Source organism: Tetrahymena thermophila, assembly GCF_000189635.1.
Source record: "Tetrahymena thermophila SB210 genomic scaffold scf_8254776, whole genome shotgun sequence".
In the NCBI taxonomy this organism is placed as follows: domain Eukaryota; phylum Ciliophora; class Oligohymenophorea; order Hymenostomatida; family Tetrahymenidae; genus Tetrahymena; species Tetrahymena thermophila.
The window spans coordinates 160,513-186,345 of NW_002476534.1; the positions used below are offsets into that span (position 1 = coordinate 160,513).

Below are 25,833 nucleotides of genomic sequence, written 5' to 3' on the forward strand. Positions count from 1 at the left end.
AGTAATCAAATGAATTTTTAAATTTTGGATTATTTATATTCAGCTGTATGTATATGTTATTTTAGTATGCAAAAACAAAAGATATTTCTTGAAAAATCTTAAAATTTTAATTAAAAATAGTAAATACAAATTTATTTGACTAATATGAATATCTTGTAGAGGTTTATCTAAAATAAAAAAAATTGTTCACTTAGCTTACATAGTTTAACTGCTAAGAACAAATATAACTATAGGCCATTTTAAGATGTTGTAGACAATTAGATTTTAGGAAATTTGCATAAGTTTAATTAGGATATCTACATGAACTAGAAACAAATCGATTAGTTCTCTGATAAGATATTTAGCATCCATAACAGCTAGAATTTGATTTTCTTATTCAGATTATTTAAGCTATTCAGACTTACTAATGATTAATTAGATTAGCTGTATCAGGCTTAGCGCAGAAAATATCAAGATTTTCATAGAATCCGTATGCAAGCAGTTTCAACTACTATAAAAATAGCAGATCAAAAGCAAAAATAAGAAGAAATAAGAAATAAAAATGAAAGTATGAGTGAAAAAAACTAAAAAGAAGATGATAGATTAGATGAATTTGACGAAGAAGGAGAAGCTTTTCAGAAATAAGAAGATTAAAAATCATATGTTGATAATTAAAAAAAGGACAGATCAATCTAAGCAGTTTTAAGCATTTTATATAAATAAAAAAAAGAATTAGAATAAGTTATTTGGTAAATTGAAAATATGCACTCAGGTCGCTTGAATATATTTTTATATCATATTTTTATGAATAAACAATTAAATAAATTGATTGATTTGGGATTGGACTTATCTTCTTCATCTGACTATCATTTTTTCATAGAAGCATACAACTAAGTGGAAAGATAAAAAGTCACTGCAGAGCAAATGACTCTTATTCTTCAAATATTAAGTAATAATCCTAGATTTGAAGAACTTCCAAATATATTTGAAGGAGAACTTGAAAGTATAGTTTAGTGCATTAGCAATAAGCAAATAAATTACTCATTGGGCAAGTTCATTATCAGACTTGGCATAAACGAGTTGGTTTAAAGAGGAGAAGAAATAGTTGGCTGCGAATAGAGTGGAACATTCGATTTAGTTAACCCACTTCAAATTCATCTCGATTCGTTAACCCTTTCTCTCTTTTTATTTGACTTAAAAAATAAAGTATAAGGAATAGATGTAAACTTTTTCGTCAAGTTCAATATGAATGACATCTTACAGAAATTATCTCTTGAAGAGATCGATCAGCTGATATCTGAGTTAATTAAACATAAAAGAACAGATTCTAAGGATTTGCATAGAGATATTATTTTATATTTAATTTCTTAAATTATTGAAAACTCAATGATTCAAGCATAAAACTTTAAAATTTATAATGACGTATTACTGAACTAAACTAAATTGGCAGTGAAATATAGATAATTTGCAGACTAAAATGCTCTTACGTCACTTTTAAACCAAATTGCTTCAGAAATAATTAACCATACAGCAGGTAGAGCATAGCTATCTAATACTTTTACTAATTACATATCAGAATTCTTAGACTTCTGTCCTCACGACTTGTGTGACTTCTTCTAACTTTTTGAAGCCTTCTTCTTAAAGCAAAAGGTAGAAGCAATATCTTACAAGTAGCTTCTTATTATTTATAGACAAATGGCTTTAACTGGAGTTGATTATGAAGAGTATCTTTAAATATGCTCTAAAGTTTTTTCTTAAAATAAAAATATAATTATCTAAGAAAATTTACATGAATAAATTATCTCCTTAGCTGAAAAATTACATGACGTATAAACTGGCAATATATTTGGTGTCACTGTTGGACCAAAGCCAAGACTTCCTGATAATATTGAATTCTTAAGCGATCTATCCGAATCTGAAGGAGAAGAAACAAATGAAGATAAAGCATAAAATAAAAATAATTGAAAATCTTCATTTCATCTATCCACAGATTCATAGCTCTTATGAAACATTTTAACGATTCTAATTTACATTTCATGAATTTCTAAATATGAAATTTATTTATTTTTGTATATAAATGTTTCTTTTTTCAATTATAATAAATAAAATAACTCATTATTTTATTTTAGTACAAATAAATTGCTTTCAATAAAAACAATAATCGCATCAAAAATGAAACAACTCAAATTAGAATTTAGTTAACAAATTAAGTTTATTTTGTGATGAAGTTGTAATTAGCTTAAGTAATATCAATCATTATATAAATTTAGATTCATTCGTTTTAAAAAACTTGTTAGATTCAGTCATTTAAAAAAAACTTAAAGAAATTTTTCTAAAATATTCATTTTATTTTTGATTTATTAAAAATGTTTTGTTGATTGATTAATTATTCTTATTCTTTTCAAAAATGTTTCATGATAAGAAGAGATATCCAAAATTATATCTTATTTTAAGATTATGATATTTTCAATGCAGTTATTTCTGCTTTTTCATTTTTAGATATTTCTTAATTATTATTATTTTTTTATAAATTATTCATTTATATTTAAATTATATTACAAAAATCAATAATAAATATAAACAAAAATTAATATTTTAAAACTTTATTTTGTATTATAAAGCTATGATATTATTTAGATTATACATAATAAAATTAATAGCCATATATAACAATTTATTTTTATCAAAAATCAGTTGAAAATAAACTCATATTATTACGAATATAGGATAAATAAAATTTAAAAGCAGGAAAATTAAGGTAATTTATAATTTCACTCATTTTATTTAAAAATATTAATAAGTTTAGTTAAAATTTATGGCATCACAGTTAGAATTGCTAAAACTACTGTTATAAGAGTTTCTTGATACTCTACTTTAATCAATCCTAAGAATTTATAGCAAAAAGTTTTTGAGTCTATTTCAACTTATTATTTTATTCTCTTGAGAGTCTTATATGCACTTTATAGCATTTCAATTTGGAGTTATTTTATAAAATTCAATTCATATGGTTTACCCATAAAATCTATTTTTTCATCAATGGTAAACTTGGCATTGTACTTAATCTTAGCTACAAAAATGTCATAAATTGTATAAAAATCAGGAGGATTATCAAATGATTAAAAACTATCATTTTATTATCTTTCAGTTTTTTCTGTATTATGTGATGGACGAGATCCATATTCACTTCTGACTTCTGAAACATTTGATTTGATTTTAGGTGCTAGTATCTGTAGTGCATCTATATTAGAAGACTCTACCTTATTTAAATCAATGACTTAATCTATATAGCTCTAAGAAGGAACATTAAATGGGTTAGGTGAGCTAGGTTTTTTAGGGGACTATAAAGGTAGATAGCTCACATTCAGTTTTTAATCTGATCGAAATGCTAATTCAAAGTACAACTTTTCATCAATAGGTTCACCATCTAGGGATTTATTGAAATAATAATCATATATCTATAGAAGGTCTTCTACTACTCCAATTATTGAATCTAGTTGGTCATCTGTTTCTGAAAAAGTATTATTAAATTTTTATCCATTATATATTCTTGTAAATAGAATGATGTTCAGGATAATAAAATCCATTGTATTCGATATAATCATTATGGGATCTAGATAGATAGAATTTTTGGATAGGAAAATGTAAATATCTCCATAAGCTGTTAAACATGCTATGCCAACAAATAAATAATAGAAAAATAAACACACATAGCAAGCTTCTAAACTTTATTATTTGAATTTAAAAAATTCCAAAACAGCCCTTCTTACGTTATCCCAAGTTTCTAAGCTCCTGACTGAAAGTACATCTAACTTTTAGTGATAGTCTATCTCTGCACCACTCATAACTAGTTAATCATTCAATAGTCTTAGCATGACTGTTTTACGCCTCAAATCGTAGTTTCCTAAAGTCTTACTCAAAATCCATGTAAGATTTATATAAAATAACGAAAGGATAACCAAATAAAAAATATCCTTTAAGTCTTGAAATTTATTTTATTAATAAAAATAAACAGCTGTCAAGGTCATTTTTATAAAAGCCATCAAGCTTAATACAGGATAAAGCCATCTACCAATGAGTAACTCTTCATTTTAATTTTTAACAAACTAAAAACCTTTTTGTTCATATATTTATGGGTTGTAATTTGAGCTAAAGAAATTATTAAAAACCTGTGCATTTAAATCAACTTCTAGTTTTAGTAAAATATTCTCATACTCCTTCTTCCACAACTTACTATTTGTCCTAATATCAAAAACATACTTTGTTGATTTATTTTCAATATCAAATACATTGATAGCAATATTATCCTCAGAGAACAGGTTTTTCAAGCTAAAAATCTGCTTAAGTTTGCTATCGTGCTTAATGCTCTTGATATAAGTTGATATAAGCATCTATGTGGCAAATAAGTAGAATGCATTTAAGAACCATAAATGTTAGACTTCATTGAAATGCTTAAAATCATATGCGCATCTAAAGAAAAGAAAAAGAGAGGATGTTATAAATATAATCTTCAAAAGTGGATTAATAAAATGCTTTGAGAAACTAGATTCCTATTTCCAAAATTTGCAAAAGTAAGCTAATATCTACAAAAATGCTGAAAATATTATATAGGGAAAGACTACTAAAATAGTTAATATCAATTGTAGGATCATAGAAATAACTAGTTAAGTTAATCTTGAAAAAATAGATTTCTTGCGCTTTTTTTAAGTAAAATTGTTTTCTTCTTTATGAGCATGAACTTAGTCGTCTACAAATTTAAAAAATGGAGTATTTCTATACTTAACATTTGTTATGGCCTAATCCAAAACCTGCATTAATGTATTAATTTTTATCAAATTCTATTTAGTGAGTGATACTATGATTATCTTATTAATTTATTTATAGCTGTTAATCAATTAGTCAATCTAAAGTATCTAAAACCTTAAAAAAGTATCAAAAATAATTAATTGTTTGAACAAATTTTTTTAATTTCAAATTATCCAAAATTTCTATTTTGATTGAAAAAAAATTTATTGCTGCAATTTATTTATATTATTATTAAGAAACATAATTAATTTGTTTGTTGTTTGCAGATTTAAATTTAAATAATACAACAGTTTATATTAGAATTTAGTAAATTTAAAACAAATTACTTTTGGATTTTTCAACATTCAATTATTTTTAATTGGTTTTGAGTTTTTTTGATAAAATCATGTTATATTCTTAAGAGAAATAGTTATTCATAATCTCCATTATAATGAAGAAAAAGCTATCATACTTTTGATATAGATAAAAATTTTATTTTTAGCATTTAAAACTATTTATTTTAATAAGAATTTTATTTATTTTGTTATAAATATTGTAATTATTGATTAAATAACTAGAGATGCATTAATATATCTTGAAGAAGTTACAGATGATGGTACAGATACAAAAAAATATTGCTTAAGTCTACCTAAAATATGAAATGCAGATTCATCTTACTTACTAAATAAGAAAAAGACTAAAATAGAAACATTAAGATTTAAGGCAGTTATTGGTGATATAAAAACTTTTAACCTGCTTATTATAAATATTAAAAATAAATTATCAAAATAAAATAAAAATACTTTTGTTCAAAGATTAATCAATTTTAAATATTTTATAAAATGTTATTATTTTTAATACATTTAAAGGAAAAATTAAATTAAATTTTAAATTGAAACCTATAATTTAAAGAAATAAAATTATTTATATCTCAATTAAAGATGTTTATTTAATTTTTTTTCCTAAAATAAAAAAAATGCACAATAAGGATTCACTGTGCATTAGTCTTTGAATCAATGAATGAAAAAACGTAAAAAATAAATGAAAGAATCAATGAAAGATTGATGAAATTTAAATGAAATTTGAAAAATTAAGTAAAATACTAAGATATTATTTACAATATAAATTAACTATATTTTAGTATAAATAAAATTTAGGACTTGCAAGCTTAGCTAAGATTAAGTATTGTTTTTATATTTATACAAATTTAAAATATTTAATAATTTTTGAGTTTGTTTTTTCTAAATATTCATTGTTTATACACTAATTTAGTAGTTAGTTAGTTTTTTTATTTGTTATTTTGATTTTAATTTACATCTAAATATTCTATGATTTATTTTAATTCTTTATACATGTTTTATGTTTTTCTTATTAATGGAAAATTTTTTAATCAATTATAATTTTCTGCAAATGGAGCTGTTTTTTGGAAGAAGGCTTTCATGTCCCTTGAATTTTATACAGGAGATTTGCTATTACTAATATTTTATCTTTGGTTCATTGAGGTATTATAGAAGCTATTTTGCCTGCTGTTGCTGTATGGATTTGGTGATAATCTCTATTGAGAATTAGAATTACGGTTTTCAAAATGATTATAGTATTCATCTTCTGATATAGGGAATCTTTCAGGAGAAATTCTATCTTCAGTAAAGAGATACTTGAGTGGTGTTTTCTAAGTAGGCATATTATCAGTATTTTATTTTTATTAATCTTAAATGACATTTTAATTTGTCTTACAGCTGAAAGAACTTAAAAACTTTTAGAAAGCAGATTGTTGTTCTTCTTGACTATTTTTATACATTTCTTACTAACTAGTTCCCATTTTTTACTTTTACATTTTATTATCAAAGTCTTTAATTTTTTATTCTAACTCTTTAATTGTTTATTAAACATCTTTGCTATATTCTTCTTCGGGTATTGAAACTTTCTCTAATTTATAGTGCAGATCATCTTTATTTGGTGATTTTTCATATAAACGGTACATGTTTTTGCTACCTCTAATTGATTTGCGAGGAGTTGGTGGACCATTTATTAGCAAATTTTAATCTATCAGCGAGTTATCAAGCATGTTTTCAGTATTTTTTTCTTTTATAATACTTTTAATGTTAACTCTATCGGTCTAGCTCACATTGTTTGATTTATCCTAATAAAATTAATACACGTTCTAAACTGGTGGTTAAATAAATGGCTACTCCTTTATGCTGTTGCTTTAGTCTATTTGGCCACTTCCGTTTATCAAGTTATGAGCTATGGCGATTGAATTTGAAGACTAAAATAGATAATTATTATTTAAATTCTAGCTCTTTAATTATTAGATAGGAATATCTTAATTTTAAAGTCTTTAAGAATATTTTAAAACATTTAATTGATTCTATGATTGCTAAATAGGGGTATTCGATTTGCTTTAATAAATATTTTGGTTTTCTTTTTTTTACAATTAGTTGTAACTAGTGCTTTGGATGTGATTTGGCTAGCTTGACTCAACCACATTTTGCAAATTTTAACTCAAATTTACCTAACTATTGTTTTATTCTGACATATTACTTCTCCTCTCAAAATTTTGCATATTCATCTTATTACCATTACTTTGAATACCCTAAATTTATCCATTACTCATTTGTAAATATTGCGATTGTTGAGGGACAAACAACTATCTATCTTTTGTATCTTAAATCAACTTTGCATCAAAATTATATATCATTTATTAAGGATATTCTTATTTATTCATATCTGTTTCATTTGCCACAGATATTTGAACAGAATCTTCATTTTGCTGGGCAGATGAATTATGAGAATTTTAATTTTTGAAGTAGTATTGCTGCTTCTAAGGAACTTGAAGCATATTTTAGTTTAAAGGTTGTTAAATAAATTTGTTAATATGCTATCTATTTCTGTTAAATTAGTCAGAGTTTAAAATTTAACCATTCTAATTAAATAATTCAGAAGGGTTTGATACATGAACTGATTTAGAAGGGGCAGATCTTTTTAATTCAGATGTTTAATTTTGACTCTTAAAGAAGTTTGGAGATTATTGTGCATGAGATATATTTTTAGGAGAGAATTTTAATGAATATTTTTAATTTTATTAATCTATATCTAAATGACTTCCAATCAAACTTTCACTTCTAAGACTTTTTTGAGAAGGCAAACGCATTTGGTATTTCTATTCTTAATTATTCTGCTTAGGTGATAAATTAACTTATGGTGGATTTATTTTTATGCTAATAGTTTTAAAATAAAAAAATTAAAATATAAATTCATCATATAATCAAAAAAAAGTTGATTAAAATTATTTTGATAATTTTATTCAAAATTAAAATTTTATATCTTAAAAATTAAAAAATATTTATTTCTTTATCAAAATTAAAAGTAAATAAAAATTGTTATATAAATTTGAAATTTAAAATAAAAAATTACTTTGAATTATCATTATGTATTTGTGGAGAGATAAATTAAGATTTGGAGTTATTAGGGAATTTGTTATTGAATTGTATGTTGTTACTTTCGTTTAATATTTCACTTAAATTCTTGCTGTAGAGATTGTGCGATTAACTACTCTATTTAATACGCTCTTATTAATTAATTAAGTTTTGATCAATCTTATTTTGGTTAATCTAATACTCTACTTTTTAATTTTGAGAAGTATAAGGGTTACTTTATGCTTTAATTGTGTTATTTAATGAGCTTGCAATCAAGGATTAAGAGTATTAATGGCTGTATTTTTTTTAATCTAGTGGCTCAGTAGGTCTCATCTTATTGTAGTAAACTGTGTTTTAAAAGTCAACGCTTTTTTCGTATTCTTTATCTAACTTAAAATCAGGTTGATCATAGCTACTTAAATCTTAAGAGGCTATTTTAGATTGAGGGTTAGATGGTTTCTAAGAGTGTCTTCCTATATTCTTTGAGCTGCTGATAAGATTTTAGCTTTGGTAAGCAGAATTGAGTACTTCATCTCTATGAAAGCGAAGCTAAGAGTCACTTTCTGGCTAATATTATTAAGGAGTATTAATATTATTATATTCTGAAATAGAATATTATGGATTGCTATTTTTAATGCTTCTCTACAAATTTTCTGATGGGGAAAGAAAAGTATTCTTTTAATTTGTATATGAGTTTTAGTTATGCAATGCTGTGCTTAAACCTCTTTAGTGTTAGCTTGAATTGGTTTAGCCTGGGGTAAAAACATTGTTAATATTTTTGTTTGGAGTTGCAAAATCTTTTTAATAATTTTCTTTTGCTGATGGGGTAATACTTGGAGATTTACTTCTGCTTTTAATTTGTTCATCTGACAAATTACTATTTCTTATAATATTTATGTTGTTAGCTGCATCTTCCTGCTAATCAAAATTTTTATCACCTTATTTATTAATTAAGGCATTTTAGCGAGCTCTTTTTATTAAATCATCTTCATCTTCTAAAGTTTTTATTTACACTTAAGAATTTTGAGATGCATTTCCATGAAAATCTGCTTCTGTATGACCAGCATTATAATTTTCTAAAATCATTGAAGGTATAAAGTCAATATCATGAAATTATTGAGGATTTTGTTAATAGTTATGTATGTAATCAAGAGTCTAATTGAAAGTAAAGCGATCTTTTTCACTGAATGTTATCATTTTAGCGATAATGTAAGCAAGCTAAGGAGAATAAAGGTTGGAAATAAGGCCTAATTTATCAAGCAGCTTTCCCTTATTCAAACTATAATAATCGAAATCATAAATTTTTCTAACGCTTTTTAGAGTTGCCATCTCTATTGCAACAAGACCTAAGCTGAAAACCTATGAAACTTCGTTTGAACGCTGTTCTTCTGGCTTATTTGCATTGAATCCTTAAACATATCTGTGCTTCAATCTGGTAAAAAGCTAAGGTGATAAATAGAAATCTTAATTCTCCCCTAAAATAGCTGAAGTATATGCATCTTTTCCATTGTGCATGAATTTTGAATCAGCTATTTAATATTTCACATTTGCTAAACTTAAAAAGTTAGTGTTCTCAAGATCTTGATTTATGTTAGCTTACTTGTTAGCAGAATTACTTGTATTTACTTTTTTATAGCTATTACAAAGATAATCTGCAATACCACTAACATTTTAACTATCTGAGTTATTAGCTATAGCAATAGTACTAGCTTTAATTGTGTCATGAGAAATTCCATTTTATTTCAAAAAAATTAATCCCTGAAGGACATTTTCAATCATTTGAATAATTTCTTATTCCTTGAAAGTCTACTACAACTCATTCATTTCAATCATGGCATCAAAAAGTGTTTTTTCGCAATATGCATAGAGCATATATACCTTGAAGTATTTACTGCAATAGTCTTATTATTTTATCTGATAAATATTTAAAAGAGGAATTAAATAAGGAGATCTCATATTTTTGCGCTTTTAAGGTTCTTTGATGAATTCTTCATATTCAGATTTACTAGCAAGCAAGCGCGATTTCAAGACTAAATAAGGATGATGTAGAGATTCCTTGTATTACATTAACTGCGATTCTCCGTATAAATCAGTGTTCATTTCTCTAACTAAATGAGTATCATTCCTTAAATTAAAAGATGTTTCTTCAAATTTTTCGCCGACCAATAAATCGACTGATTGATTTGCTCCCATATTAATTTTTTAAACTATAATTTTAAATTGTGTGATCGATTTTAGTATATTCTTTTTTTATGTGATTAGTATTTGCTAGTATTAGGAGACTGCCTGCTAATAATTAAATTGTCCTATTCTTTTCTATTAGTTACAAATATGTAAAATTTCTATTCTTTTTTTAAGTTTGTTTTTATAACTAATTAAAATTTAATTGGAAGAGATCTATCTGTTTAGTGAAAAGTTAGATCTATTATTCTATCAATTTATTTTTATTATCTCAATTTATTTTACAAATAATTTTAAAAGATTAAATTAGCCATAAATTTTATTTTCCTAAAGTATAATTATTAGCATCAAAATAAATGATAAATAAATCAATACATTTCTTTATAAATTAAAAATTGTAATCTCAATATATATAGTGGTAACTGTAATAAACATCTAACCTTCATCATTATTTTTATATTTTTATATATAAACTATATTTTACTATTTTCTGTCAAAGTAATGTAATTATTATCAAATAATAAATCTGAAAGTAATAGAATATTTATTTGATCATATTATTAAAATAATTATCTTATTATTAATAAATTATAAAATAAAAAAAATGTGTTTTCTAACTTTAAATATTAAAACCAAACAAATTGTAAATTAGGTTGATATATCTGAGCATAAAAATTGAATCATAAAATAACAAAAAAAATGAAATTTATAAAATAAATTGAAAAAGAGTTTAAAAATATTAATATCATCCAAAATTATTTATTTAATAAAAAATTTTAATTAATTTATTATAATTTTTTAATAATTTTAGTCCAATCAATTTATTTTATCTAAAAAAAAATAACTAAAATAAATCTAGCCAATTAAAATTAGAAATATTAATGCTTGAAATATTTAATTTTTTTATCATTATAAGTTGAGAGTTTTCTAAAATTATATATAAACAAGTAATGTTGCTAAAAATATGTTTGTGTAATTGTATGGCAATTTATTCTTTAACGAATAGTGCCGAATACATATAGATTCTACTTCATTTAAAAAAAATATAATAAAATACAAATTTTAGATAATTTGCTTAGTATTTCTTGACTTTTCATGAAAATCAGCAAAATTTTAAATAAAGTATTTCTTTAAATTTAAATAACACTAACTATAATATATAAATTAATTTATGAAATTTGAGCTGCAAATAAGATAGGTAAAAAAATATATTTTATTTAAGACATTTATTAATTTAAATACTTTTATTCTCAAAATTAAAAAATAGTTGTAAACTTATAAAAATTAGGTTAATTTTCAATCAAAGAATTTTATAAATTATGAGATTTTACCTGTAATTTATTATTGCTTACTTTATTGTAAAGTAACATTTATGCTTAGACAATTAGTCTATCAACAACAGTTTAGATACATAAAATTGTCATTTTTCTTGTAATTCCTGCGTTTCTTCTTCTCCATTTATTTGTATTGAATGCTCAGGTATAAAAATTTCAACAAATTTACATATTAAATTATTTCAACTTATAATTAGATGTGAGCAGAGGTTATAATGGAATTCCTGGCTACAAAAATACATGCTACTGCTTAGGAGATTATTCAGAATCTTATCAGCCATAATGTGATCCTTAAGATAAAACAAATCAAGCTTTAGATGTATTTAATACAATATTTTTGTGGGCAATATTTCCTGCTTCAATATTAACTAGCGCTTTTGGAAATCAATTTCTTGGCATGAATAGCATAGATTTTATTTAAACTCTGGGTTATTCATATTACATAAGTTATCCTCTACCTGACACAATGCACAATACTTTATATTAACTGCGATACTATTCATTTGTTAACTTAAACAATATAATGAGATCAGCATTTTTGACTAATTATAACATCACTTAAACATAGTAATAATAATATGTCATAATCGATTAATAACAAATTAATGAACCAATTTACACTTATTACGAATTACCATCAAATTTTATTTATAATGGAACTATTCACTTTATCGTTTTATTTTCAATTAATGCAGTATTTGGTTTGGTATTATTGCTTTATTATAATTTTCCTCAGCAAAAATATAGCTTTTTATATAAGACTTATTCTGCTAGAAAGACATTCATACTCAGAGTCTACTAATTTTTTGCAGGAGATTTATTTTTATTGGCAGCAATTTAATGTACTAATATAGTTTTCACTACACCATTAGCCAGTACTGGATTTATCCTTGCTGTAATTACGTTTTTGTTTTTATGGCTTGGATTTGCTTTCGCATTTTACTTGATAAATATGAGTAAGGCTAAATTCGAGGATAAAGAAAATTAAGTACTCTTTAATAAATTAAAGAAAAATGACAAAATAAACAGAAATTTCTATCTAATTTAAATTATTAACAAATACTTAGTAGTGCTATTTACTGTTATCTTTATAGGAACATATGGTGCTTAAATCATCTCGGTTGCAATAATTTAAATAATGTTTGCATTACTGGTAATGCTAAAAATTAAACTGAAGAAAAAAAGACTTCAAATATATTTAATATTGGTAAATTTATCAAAAATAATAGTAAATTGCTTCTTGCTTATGTTTGCTTTATCGTCAGCGAGTTAAATGATCATAGCAGGATGGTTATTTAAAGTAGCAATTCTTTTTATTTTAATTATAATAGTAATATTTCTTGGTATCGAAATCACCTCTTAGATGCCTGAAATAGCTACTTTCCTCCGTTAATTAAAGTGCTGCTTCCACTAAAACTATATTGGTGGTTCTTCTGAATAAGAATTATAGTATTAAAATTATAACTCCTATTCTTAATCTGAAAAGAACACTGTGTATGGAATCTTTAATAACAACCAAACTTATGAAAGAATTGTTAATGAGTATCTCGACTAATATAAATTTGAGATGCCTGAAGAAGATGAAGATAGTTTGTTAAAAGATAATGAAAATCCAGAAAATGTTGAAATAGATCTAAATAATCATCCTTAATAAAACTAAAATTAAAATTAAGAATAAAACTAAGATTCTTTTCAAAACGAATTCGATCCTGAAGAGTACATGAGGAGAAACGAAGATTGATAGCCTTTAAAAAAATAATTTAACACTTTTTGTTATTTAAAGAAAGTGTTCATATCAAACTTTGTTTTAAATTTCAAATAAAATAAATTTAATTGTAGTGTCATTATTTATTTATAAACAGACAGAAATTTTCACTTACAAATAATATGAGATAGTTTAAAAATTATATATTTCTTTTATTCATTTTTAATGAAATTATCTTGTAATATTATGTTATTAATATAAATTGAATTCAATAAATATTTTTAAAATATTCTACTCTAATCTTCTGCTTAAACATCAATAAGACAATTTGTCCGAGTGGTTAAGGAGGAAGACTAGAAATCTTTTGGGTTTACCCGCGCAGGTTCGAATCCTGCAGTTGTCGATTTTTTTATTTTTTTAATAGAATTTCTTTTTAAAAGCATAAAGTGAATTAATTTAACAAAATTAAAAAGCAATAATAAAATATTTTTCCACTAAAAATTTCAAAAGAGTTTTCAATATTGAATTTAAATCATAATAAAATTATTCAAAGCTTTATAATTATTTAAAATGTATTGTATAATTTTAATTGAAAATTTTGTGATAAGAACTAAAATAAAATTTATGATAAAGTAAAATTATTTAATATTTGTGCTTTTTAACATAGTCATTAATTTGATTTACTTATTTGATAGAATTTTGTTTGAGAAAGACTAAGCTAATTTTTTATGAAAAAACAAAATAGATTAGTTTTTAAAACAATAAATTTCATCAAGACAATTTGTCCGAGTGGTTAAGGAGGAAGACTAGAAATCTTTTGGGTTTACCCGCGCAGGTTCGAATCCTGCAGTTGTCGTTTTTTATTTTTACTGATTTTTTGAAAACTAATATAAATAACAAAGTGAGGCTTAAATCAATTTTAACTGGTAATGTTCAAGAAACAATTTTATAGACATCAAAAAAAGAGATCAGAAAAGGACAGCCTACATAAAAATATATTTAGTGATCTTGTAAGAATATCTTTTTAACTTTAATAGAATAATCAATTTTTTATAGGAATTGAATAGTATCTATAATAAAAATTCTTAATTAATTTATCTATCTAATAAGGCAACATTCGTTTTTCACAAATATATAATCGATCGATCTAATAAATAAATATAAATACAAATAACTAATTTTCATCAAAAAATCTTGTAGAATCGATAGAATTTTAAATTTCGGATAAGCAAGTAAGTATCAATAAGGAATGAGCAATACAGAGGAAAGTAAGTTATAAAGTGAAGAATAGTCACAATAGCAAAACGAAAAAGAATAAAAGGAAGATCATGAATATCAAAGGTTAAGCTCAAAAAAATATTTAGGTCTATCTAACTAAGGAGCGACATGTTACATGAACAGTCTTTTGCAATCTCTTTTTATGACTCATCAATTTAGATAAAAACTTTATGAGTGGAAGTAATGAATTAAATATCAATAGAAAATGAAAATATTTGTTGAATTAATTTGGTATTTTATTAATTATTAGGTATAATCCTAAAAAGCATAACAAAGAGGAAGATTGTCTTCCTTTATAGCTATAAATATTATTTTCTCGTCTTTAATTATGCACCAATAGATCTTTTATTGATACAAAACCACTAATAAATACATTTGGTTGGACTAACAGCTAAATGTTTTAGCAGTAGGATGTTCAAGAATTCTGCAGAGTTTTATTTGATGCGATAGAATAGTCATTTGATAACAACAAGGAATCTTAGTGGATTAGAGATTTATATGAAGGGCAAACAGAAAATTTCGTATTTTGCAAATAGTGTAAGACTGATTCAATTAGGAATGACAACTTTTTAGATTTACAGCTGATTATAAGAAGCGATTTTGATGATGTAATCTCAATTTCTTTTAAAGCGATGAAATTTTTGTTAATTTTTTCTAACAAACTTAGAAAATAAATTTAATTTGAATAAAAATATAATATTTTATAAAAGATTCTAAACAACTCCATAGAAAAGTGTATGAAACATTTTGTGAAAAGCGTAGAATTGCAGCAAGACAATTAGTATTTCTGTGAAAAGTGTAACCAAAAAGTAAAATAAAAGATTTATAAATAGAGGGAGATATATTTTTTTTGAATAAATTTTAACAGGTTGACGCTATTAAAGGTGTAAGATTCAAAGCTCTTCCTCCAATTCTAATGCTGTAACTGAATAGGTTTGATCTAGATTATACTACCTTTTAAAGGAAGAAAATATGTGATAGAGTTTACTTTCCTCATATCTTAAATATGAATGAATTCTTTAAAAAATACGAGGACATCATAGTTGAAGACCCTCCAAAGTTATAAGAAACTTAAGAAGCTGAAGGATATTAAAGTTAAAAGAACAGAAAAATTTTAAGTACCAGAAAGGCATCTTTTGATGAGGGTTAAGGATAAGATTGTAAACCATTATTTGAAGATGATTTTGTTTCAAATAAAAAGTATGGAAGCGAGCTTGGAGATAAAGATAAAGAATGTATCTATTTTTTTATTTAATTAAATATTAAAAATAAAACTTTTTTGTTATGGTAATTCATTAGCATAGAAAGAAACAATCAACTTTTTGGAAGAAGAAATAAATAAAAGATGTAGCAAAAAGGAAAGTTATTAGTAACAGTCAGAATAACCTAAAATGCAAGCAAATCATCCAGCTTTAATTACACGAGCTGACGAAGTATACAAAATTGACAAAAAATTATTAAAATAAACTTTTAAAAGAGTTTTAAATAAATTATGGGCAAGCACTAATTTAAAATTTTACACAAAAATAGTATGTTTAGTTAGACAACTTAGCTCTTTTTGGAGATATCCCGTGCATAAAATAAGAAGAAAAGCACTAAAAGTTAATTTAATAGTAGAAGTAAGAAGGGTTTGCTAAAAAAAATATCAAAATAGGGCATGGCACAAAAACATCTGCAGATGAAGTTTATGATCTGAAAACCGATGGACTTTAAGGATTTGATGAAAATGAAGAAGAAGGAGAAGTAAAATAAAATATTTACTATTGATTCTAAGATTTTTTTTTATTAAGGACGATTTTTGGTCAACTTCAGTTCCAAAAGTAAAGCAAGAAGAATAAATGTTGAATAAATTTGCAGAAGTTAATTAGAAAAAAGAATCTGAAAGAACAAAATAAATTATTAATGAAAATATAGACATAAATAAATAAAATTAAGAGCTTATTTCTAAATATCTAGTTGAGGGACCTTATGTTTATGAGTTATATGCAGTTAATGTTCATTCTGGTGGTGCTCTAGGTGGACACTATTTTTCATATATTAAGTCATTTGAAAATGGAATTTGGTATAATTTCAATGATAGTTCTGTATGTAAAATTAGACCATCTGCCTTAGATCATGTCTAGGGTTAAGAAAATCCAAAGAGTAAACTTGATATTTCTGGCTGAGAAATTATTTGATAAAATTTTTAAATATTATAAACATTAAAAGGCAATTAAAATACTTCAGCATATATGCTTATGTATAGATAGGTAGGACTAGACGATTTAAAAGAAGTAAGTGTACCTGAAGTACCTTAGTAAATATAAAAATAATTAGAAGAAGAGACGGAATAAGAAAAGAAAAGAATAGAACAGCAAAAAATTTTGTAAATGCAGAGAGAAAGATAAATTAATTTAAAAATATATAAAAATGAAGAATAATCAATATAGCTAACATTCGATAAATATACTAACACGCTCAATGATGTTAAACTAAAAGTTATGGAGTAATTTGAAATTAAAGAGGATTTATCTAATTGGAGACTAAGAGCATATTCTTGCTATGAAAAAATTATGTAAGAGACTTTTTCTGACTAGCTTGACATTCCTTTGGTTGATTTGAATTTAAAAGATTGGAAAGATATAACCATAGAATTCAAAAAGGAAGGAGAGAAATTTGAAGAATATGATCCTTCTAAAATAAATATAAACGTTTATTTATGGGAACCATCAATAGGCATGCTAGAGAATTTTGGAGCTAAACTTAGTCCAAATTTAAAGTAACCAATTTATTTCATTTATCTTTAGTAGTTTAATTTTATAGAGTTGTTGTTAAGATAAAATCGTTTGTTATCAGATAAAAAAACATGCAATTTCTTAATTAATTTATTTATTTTAATAATAGAAAGTGGCTATAAACTTTCTTTTAATCATATTTTTCTATTTTTAAAGAAATCATTTTATTATTCCACCATTAAATTCTGAGATATTCCACCATTAAATTCCTGAGATTATTTTCTTTCATTTAGATTTTTAAAAATTTAAAGATTTTTAATTCAATATTTTTTAAAAAATTGTTTAATTAGCGACTTAATAAGATTTAAAAAAGCAGAATTCTTATTTTTATAATAAAATTTATTTTTTTTTGTTTTGAAAAATTTTATTTTTTTCTTTAATTAAAAAATATTTTGGTAAATTTGTTGATTGATCATTTTTAATAATTTTTCTTTTTATTAAATAACAAAAAATGTATAATTAAAAGATTGTTAATTAGAAATACTGACACTTTATAGCAATTTGTTGATATTTTAGTCGAAAAGCTAAGCATTTCCTAAGAAGAGATAATGTAAAATAAGTTTAAAACTAATTTTGATTTAAATTTTTTATTGGCAAATATTTAGAGTGCTAAAAAAGAGCAACAGATCCAGTAATTTTAAGGTTATGCTACTTAATGATGTTTAGAGCACTTTAAGTTATACTCTTTAACAACTTGATGTAAATAATAATTCTGATATTTATGTAGAAAGACTCTCAGATAGTCGCGAACCACAGCAGTTGAAAACTGATATAAATATTAAATTTGCATGGGAAAAATAAATTGAAAAGGAATCCTATTCTTGCATCATTACATTTAATGATCCCAAAGAAGTTACGAAGAAAACTTACTCAGACTAAAATCTTTCAATTACGATAGATAATAGGTGCACACTAAGAGATGCAAAAAACCTTATAGCCAAGAAAGTAATTAGAGAATTTGCTCTATTAAATCGATTGATTAACTTATTTTTAAAATAAAAAATAGATAGGTATGGATGTGAATAAGTTTATCATCAAAAGAAATCAACTTAGAAACATACCAGAACTTAAAGATTTATCAATCGTGTTAAATACATTAAATATTAAACATAGAGGAAGTCTTTTTATAGCAGAAGGTATTCCTTAGTCGATAGATGAATATTTAATTGAGTATAGAATTTGTAGGAAGTTTGAAACAAAAAATAGTTTGGTAGCAAATTACGAAACTGAGCATCTTACTCTTATGCCCACAAAAACTTCACTAACAGTGTTGGAGCTTAAATAAATAATTATGTAAAAATTAAAAGAGTTGAGAAACATAGATGTTAAATCTCCTAAATGCCTTCGTTTATAGGAAAAATTTGGTGATTATAAAACTGTTTTGTAAAACGATAAACCTTTCAGCTTTTACTAACCTTATGATAGTAAAGTTATTGGAATTACAATTTTAGAAAAGGAAGAAGAATTGAAGCATGATGACATATTAATTTACTTTAAATTCTGGGATTGGAAATCTATGGAACTTATGAACACTGTTGAGTTAGTTATGAAGTAATACTATGATTCCTAAGATTTTATGCACATGGTTGGTGTTTATTTTAACATTGATCCTTCGGATGTTGAAGTATATTATATTCAATCTATAAAAAATTTATCACTTGAAAGTATCTCGTACGAACTAAATAATTGGAAATCTTAAGCTGATTAGTTCTCTATTTCATTAGTCCCTTGGTTCTTATCGAGAGATGGTGAAACTTTTATGTAACAAAATAAATAATCTAAATTTTTAAATGTAAATTAATATTGTAATTTTTTTAATTTACAAAAGAGTAAGGGATAAAAGTCTTTTTAGTAAAAATAAGTCAGAAATACAGAGTTACTTAAAGGGGTAAGTATCTGATTCAATGATTGGAGTAGACTCAAAACAAAGGTATGTAGATCCAAATGCTTCTGCTGGTAATTTATATAATATCAATCAAAATTAATATATAAGTTATCATTATAGATAATAAAGGAAAGCTATTGTATAAACCCACAGAGACAGCTCTCAAAATTAATTTGAAAAAGTAACATTTGAAAAATAAAACTAAGCAATTTTAAAAATTTTAAATAAAGAAAAGTTTAAGAGACAGATGAGCCAAATTAAGCAGAAGAAAATAAAGAAAATGATCAAGACAATAACACTGAAAAATAAGAAGAATAAAAACTAGAAAATGAGCAAGAATAAGAATTAAAAACTGAATCTAATTCATAAAATGCTCAAAATGAGTAAAACACTGAAAAAGAAATATAAACTTTTTCATGTGAAAAAGAAAAAAATTAAAATGAAGATGCAGAATTACATAAAGAATCAAACTAAAATGAAGGAAAATCTATATAAGAAGCATCTTAACCTTCTGATAACCCAATAATAAAAACAGTTCGCTTTGAAGACGCATCAAAAAGCTATTTCAAAGAAGAAGATTACGATTACGACGATGACATAATGTAATAAATACTTTTGTAATCATTGTAAGAATACTAAAAAAGTAATAAATAAGAATGATTAATAGATAAATTATTATGAATCAATCTATACAATACAAAGAATATATTCCATAAAAATTAAAAAAATTTTAATTTATTTTTGCTTATTATCTTAAAGTATGAAAAAAAAAAATTTTAATTTAAAATTATTAAAGATTTAATTGATTATTTAATTTTTTATTTCACATGTAAATTTTAAAACAAAATTAAGAAGGAATTTCTTTTTTAAAGGATTACTTCTAAAAATGAAATCTAAATTTAAAATTATTGATAATTCAACAAAATCAAAATTATTAATATTTTTCAGGATAATTATTTAAAGCATATTATGCTATCTACAATTTATGTTTATTTATTAAAAAGAAAAACTCTGAATAGAAACATACAAATATTGTATATGATAACTTAGGTGTTATTTATTTTTTAAAATAGAAAGTTTATATTTGATTAATTAAACTATAATTCAAATAAAAATAGTTGCTTGATTAAGTTTTAATAGTGATAATATCTATGAAATTAAAATATTATTCGAAAAAAGTTTAAATTTACTTGATTAATATTTTATTTAGTAATGAAAGTGAATATATAGATATTATTTATATTTTAAAACAAAAATGTTTAAATTTACTTCATTCAACTTTTATTCTATTAATAAAACTTTTTAATTTTGATAAAAAGACAGTAAATTTTAATTTAATAATTATATCTTAATTAAATAAATATACTTATGCAAGCAAATTATGCAACTAACTAAATTTAAATTCATAAACAATATTTATCAAAAATTAATTTATTTAGATTTTACTTAATTTTTAATAATTTTTATATATAGCTGTTCCTAGTTTTAAAATTCCGCTGATTGGATATATTTAATCAGCGGAGTTTGTAAAAATTTTTTGATTTTAAGAAAAATTTTTTTAAAAATTATTTAATTCAATAATATAACACAATAAATGATAATTAAAATTTAAAATTTAAGCCTATAAAAATAAATATACTATCAGAAGCAAATTTAACAACTAAGCACATTTAAATTTTATAAACAATATGTATGAAAAAATAAATTTTTTTGTTTGTTTGTTTACATTTTACTTAATTTTTTAATAATTTATATATTTTTTTAATAGATTTTACTTAAATTAATTATTTAATTAAAATTGCAATTAGATTTTTTTGTTTATTATTTAGTTAGTTAGTTATTTAGTTTGTTTACTAAAGAGATAATTTCATTACTCACTCTTGCTATCATTTTTTTTGGTAGAGCTTGCACTTTATTTGTTCTCAACATTATTGTTTTATATTTAGTTGCCATTTTGCTACTTTTATGACTTATGTTGTTTGTGGTTCATTAGGTTTTTGGCTAGCGATTGTGTGATACTTATCTGCTCTGTGAGTATATTATTTAGTTTTTCATTTTCTTGAAGAACATAATTTAATTTAGTTTCTAAGTCTATTATTTTACTATTTTAAATATTTAGGATCTTATCATTTGTTTACAGCTCACTTTTTTAAGTATTTACTTCTATGTTAGCCAAATTTGTATTATTATTATTATTTATTTTACTAGCTGAATTCTGTTAAGAAGAAGGGTTAGAATCTTTTTATGGAATACTCTCATTAAGCTTTTTTCTCTCTAACTCAACACATTTTTTCTTCCAATATTCACTCTGTTCCTTAAGATCCTAAATTATTAATTAGAAAATTAATATACAAATAAAATATTGACAAATTTACCTTATTTAATAATATCAATTCTTGCATTTTTTCTTTTTATTCTTAAAGATTTTATTAATCGATTTTAACTGGCGAATTTTGCTAAGAGCATACTCTAGCTTCTAAGTTTTCTATAATACTATTTAATCTGTTGTTCTCATCAACTAACTAATTTATTTTCTATTCAAAATCTTTAACTACAACTTCTAAATCAGGAATACCTTCTGTTTGCTTAACCCTTGCCCTTAATTCTTTCACTGTCAATTTCAGTTCACTATTTTCTCCTTCTAAGTTTTGAATCTTTAATTTATATTCATTCTAACCTTCCTATTTTTTATTTTTTACATTGTAAATATTTTAGTTTATTTTTAGAAAAATTAACTTTTAAAAATAAAAAAGTAAGTTTCAGAAATAAAATAAAATGCCCTCTTTATGATAAAATTGAACATTTTGTTCAGAAAGAAAGTTGAGTAAGTTTTCAAATTAAAAAAATATTTTTAAGAAAAAAGCTTTAATTAATTAAATAAATATTTTAGATTGAAATGAGAATAAATAATTTACATTAATTAAGGTGTTAAAAATATTATTTTATCTTTAAAGCTGATTGTAAGACTCTTGTAATTTAGAGAATTGTTCGATTTATTATTGCTTAGTTTGTAAAATCTAATTGATTCTTTAATTTTCTACTATGAGTTCTTGCATTTTGGATTCTAAATTAGAAACCAATATTTTAATTTATTCTTCGTTCTGTTGAGTTTAAACTTTCTATGCTTTTTATAACTAGCTGACTTCTTCTTTGAGTTAAGTATTTTCTTGTTTCAACTATTTTATAGCTTTTGATTCATCTTGTTATGGCTACTAACTATCCTCTTAAGCAGATTATAATTTTTCATTCTGTTAAATTAACATTTTTATTTTTTTCTCAAGATCTTACAGATAATTTTTCTATGAAGAGTATTGTTAGGTTGTTTCTTTTTATTACTCTTCTAACTAGATAATTTTATTTTTTAATTATCTATTCTCTAATTCAAGCTACTCAGCTGAGCCTTAAATTTGCAGTTTTTCTTATACTAATTATGTTTATGGCAAGTTCTAAGTATTCCATTAATTGGATTGATCATTCAATAGAGTTATTTAAGAGTTAAGCGGTTATTGTGAAATGTTTAATTGAAGAGAAGCTGCTTGCTGAGGTTGAGACAAAATATACCTAGAATTATGCAAAACATTATGATTAGATTATATAGAATTCACATTGCTTGTTTAGGGGCTGTTATAAATTTGCTTAATTCTACTATTACCAGTGCTATTTTGTTGAATAAAATTTATTTAAGATTGAGTCATTTATTAATTCGATGCAACAACTTATGAATTTGAGAACTTGGAGCCTTTCTGTGATGCAGAACTTGACGGACTACTTAACGGAGGTATATTTTAAGAGACAAAATTTGAGTTGGGTTAATTATTTTGCTAATTTTACTGCAAAATGTAAACAGGTTACTATTGAAACTGCTACTATTATAAAGATATTTACTAAGGTTATAACTAACTCAAGTAGAGCTATTACTATTATGCTTATTATTACTATTATTCAAACTCAAGCTGAGCAACATCTACTTCTAACGTATTTATCGGGTTATTTAAAATCTAAATGACGGGGTTTTATTGCTATTAAACTAGTAATTATTGCTAATTAATATTATTTTGTTGCTAATGAATAATCTATTATTACTACTGCTATTAATGTTATTTTAAGTTTTAAAATATTTAGCTTTACCTAAGAGAGGCATTATTAGCATTGCTTGACTATATGAAAACACTTTAATTTGGTTATAATATGTAACCCTAATTTACTAATTGGCTGCCATCTTCTAACTAAATTATAATTGGCTGCTATTATTGAAGATTTGACTACTATTATTACTAGATCTGTAAGTTTTATTGTTGTTGCTGTTGTTGTTAGAGCTAAAGATTTGATTACTGCTAGCTAACTTGCTAATTATTTTAGATGAGGTTTGTCATATTTTGTAGTGGGAGCATTGTGGAATTAGAATTTTGAGCTAGGATCTATACTTGTGCTTAATTAGGAATTGCAGGTAGCTGCTAGTAGCTGCGATGAATATGAACCTATTGAATTTAGCCTTCTTAATTAACTTGAAGAGTACTATTTGAGAGGCTGCTTTAGTTATTCGCTGTTTATTATTAAGAAGAATTAATAAAATTATCATTCTATGATTGTTGTTAGTTAATAGATGGAATAAAAATTAAACTCTTCCTCTGTTGAGATAATTTTTAGCCGTGAGTATTATTCTAAATTAGCTAAGATTCAAATAGAGATTTTTAAGTATTATTGCTTGTTTGATTAGAATAGGGCTAGGAATTTTAGTTTTAATTATTTGTTTAGTTGTTAGGTTAACGATTTGAGTCTTTTTCTTCTAAACTCCGAATGTTTTATATTTACTAATTTGGATTAGAACTAACTATTTGAGTTGTTTTTTTGCTATTAGTTTGGGTAGAGCTACTTTGATTCGAAGAATTTATATTTTAGTTTTAGACTTAACTGTTTCCGTTTGCGTTATTAGCGCTCATCTAACTTTAATGCTATGAAACGATTTGATGATTATTCCCGTTTAAAACAGAAAATATGCCCTATCTAGGAGATTGCATACTTAATCTTATCCTGTCAGTACCTGAACGATTATTAGAGTTAGTTTGGATTGTATTATTTGGCAATTGTTGTTGCTGTTGCTATAGCTATATTTACTAGTTGATACTTGCTTAACTTTGAAACTGCTAACCTTAAATTTGTTGTTGTTAATTTAAAATCAATGTACCTTGCTAAATATTTTCGTTGGCTAAAATTTGTGTCTCCTTTAACATCTAGTTATAAACACTATCCTAATTATTAGCAATCTGCAATGAATTAACTTGGCTTCTTTGATTTTAAATATTGTTATAAGCTTGAGTATGTCTCTAAATATTATTCATTTTTTGAATTGATTGTATTTCTCTACTAAGTTTTCACTGAACTATTTAATGAATAATTAATACAAAAGTAATATATATAATATGAATGAATAGATGTATTTTCTTGTTTTACTGCTACTATTGAATTGTAAAAAATTATTAAAAATTAAGAAAATTTCAAGATTTAATTAAATTTTGAATATCTTTCATTAATCAATCAATTCTCAATTAATGAAATCTATAGATCTATTTATTTAATTATTTCCATTCAAAACTGACATTAAATAGCGTTTGTGTGATTATTGCAATATTTGTTTGTTTATTTTTAATTTTTTTTACTATTCAATACCTATTTAACATTAGTTATTAAAATTCAAAAATTTAAACGATATATTACAACAAATTAATTGAGTCAATTTTTATAAAAGCTAAAAAAATTTAAAATTATTTTTGGTTAATCTTCATGTAAAATAATTTTTGAAAATAATTATTACAAACATTTATTTCTTCATTTAAAGAAAATTTATTTTTTTATTAGGCTTATTTATTAAATTTAAGATAAATGTTTGATAAAATCGTTTTAATATATTCAAAACTTTAATAAAACCACAATCAAACAAACCTATTCTTTATAATTATATTATTTATTTTCTTGTAATAATTATTATAAAAACTCTTTTAGGTAAAAACAAAAAAAAATCTACTTAATAAGCAGTTTAGACATTTTTCATTTTAATTCAAAATATTACAATTTTATAGCATCCTTACGCTATTCTATTAATACTTTTTTTTACATTTGGAATAAAAATTACAACAACTATATTTTTGAAATTAGCCTATTGTCTATTTGAATTCTTTGCTAAAAAATACTTAAATATTTAGACATAAGATCTATGAAACAAAGTATTAATTGTTAAACAATTCTTTTATTTATAATACAATACTAATTTGCTTTACCATTCTAAGTTTTAGATTAAACTATAAAACCTTATATCCATTTTTAATAAAGATAAGTTAATGTTTAAAATATATTTAAGAAAGAGAGACACCAATATACATTTTTGATTTTTATTGTTGATATTCTGAAATTTGTAAGTATTTATTATTTAAAAGTAAACATTTTTTAGAAAAATAAAAATCTATATTATTTTTATGATTTATTGTAACTACAGATTAATTTA

General features: G+C 23.7%; 6 protein-coding genes across 6 annotated transcripts; 3 read left to right on the forward strand and 3 right to left on the reverse strand. All coding sequences in view use genetic code 6, as the record gives it.

The window, feature by feature from the left end:
* Window positions 1–144: 144 nt before the first annotated feature.
* On the forward strand, window positions 145–1,944 carry TTHERM_00161420 (hypothetical protein; the record flags this gene model as incomplete). Its single annotated transcript, XM_001009870.2, has 1 exon — window positions 145–1,944. The coding sequence occupies one exon, from the start codon at window positions 145–147 to the stop codon at window positions 1,942–1,944; it is 1,800 nt and encodes a 599-aa protein (XP_001009870.2).
* Window positions 1,945–2,750: 806 nt separating this feature from the next.
* Window positions 2,751–4,367, reverse strand: TTHERM_00161410 (transmembrane protein, putative; the record flags this gene model as incomplete). The annotated part of the gene is made up of 1 exon (XM_001009869.3): window positions 2,751–4,367. One exon carries the CDS (start codon window positions 4,365–4,367, stop codon window positions 2,751–2,753), a length of 1,617 nt encoding a protein of 538 aa, XP_001009869.3.
* A 1,784-nt stretch (window positions 4,368–6,151) lies between these two features.
* TTHERM_00161390 (kinase domain protein, putative) lies at window positions 6,152–10,370 on the reverse strand (the record flags this gene model as incomplete). The annotated part of the gene is made up of 2 exons (XM_001009867.1): window positions 6,152–7,979; window positions 8,176–10,370. 2 exons carry the CDS (start codon window positions 10,368–10,370, stop codon window positions 6,152–6,154), a joined length of 4,023 nt encoding a protein of 1,340 aa, XP_001009867.1.
* Window positions 10,371–11,677: 1,307 nt separating this feature from the next.
* On the forward strand, window positions 11,678–13,433 carry TTHERM_00161370 (transmembrane protein, putative; the record flags this gene model as incomplete). Its single annotated transcript, XM_001009865.2, has 2 exons — window positions 11,678–11,837; window positions 11,890–13,433. The coding sequence occupies 2 exons, from the start codon at window positions 11,678–11,680 to the stop codon at window positions 13,431–13,433; spliced, it is 1,704 nt and encodes a 567-aa protein (XP_001009865.2).
* A 1,213-nt stretch (window positions 13,434–14,646) lies between these two features.
* On the forward strand, window positions 14,647–19,994 carry TTHERM_00161340 (ubiquitin carboxy-terminal hydrolase; the record flags this gene model as incomplete). Its single annotated transcript, XM_001009864.2, has 14 exons — window positions 14,647–14,855; window positions 14,926–15,283; window positions 15,386–15,484; window positions 15,544–15,910; window positions 15,975–16,108; window positions 16,206–16,418; window positions 16,466–16,817; window positions 16,884–17,433; window positions 17,916–17,999; window positions 18,055–18,394; window positions 18,456–19,210; window positions 19,278–19,405; window positions 19,455–19,515; window positions 19,565–19,994. 14 exons carry the CDS (start codon window positions 14,647–14,649, stop codon window positions 19,992–19,994), a joined length of 4,080 nt encoding a protein of 1,359 aa, XP_001009864.2.
* Window positions 19,995–21,201: 1,207 nt separating this feature from the next.
* On the reverse strand, window positions 21,202–24,673 carry TTHERM_00161330 (hypothetical protein; the record flags this gene model as incomplete). The annotated part of the gene is made up of 3 exons (XM_001009863.1): window positions 21,202–21,657; window positions 21,710–22,015; window positions 22,250–24,673. The coding sequence occupies 3 exons, from the start codon at window positions 24,671–24,673 to the stop codon at window positions 21,202–21,204; spliced, it is 3,186 nt and encodes a 1,061-aa protein (XP_001009863.1).
* Window positions 24,674–25,833: the final 1,160 nt, after the last annotated feature.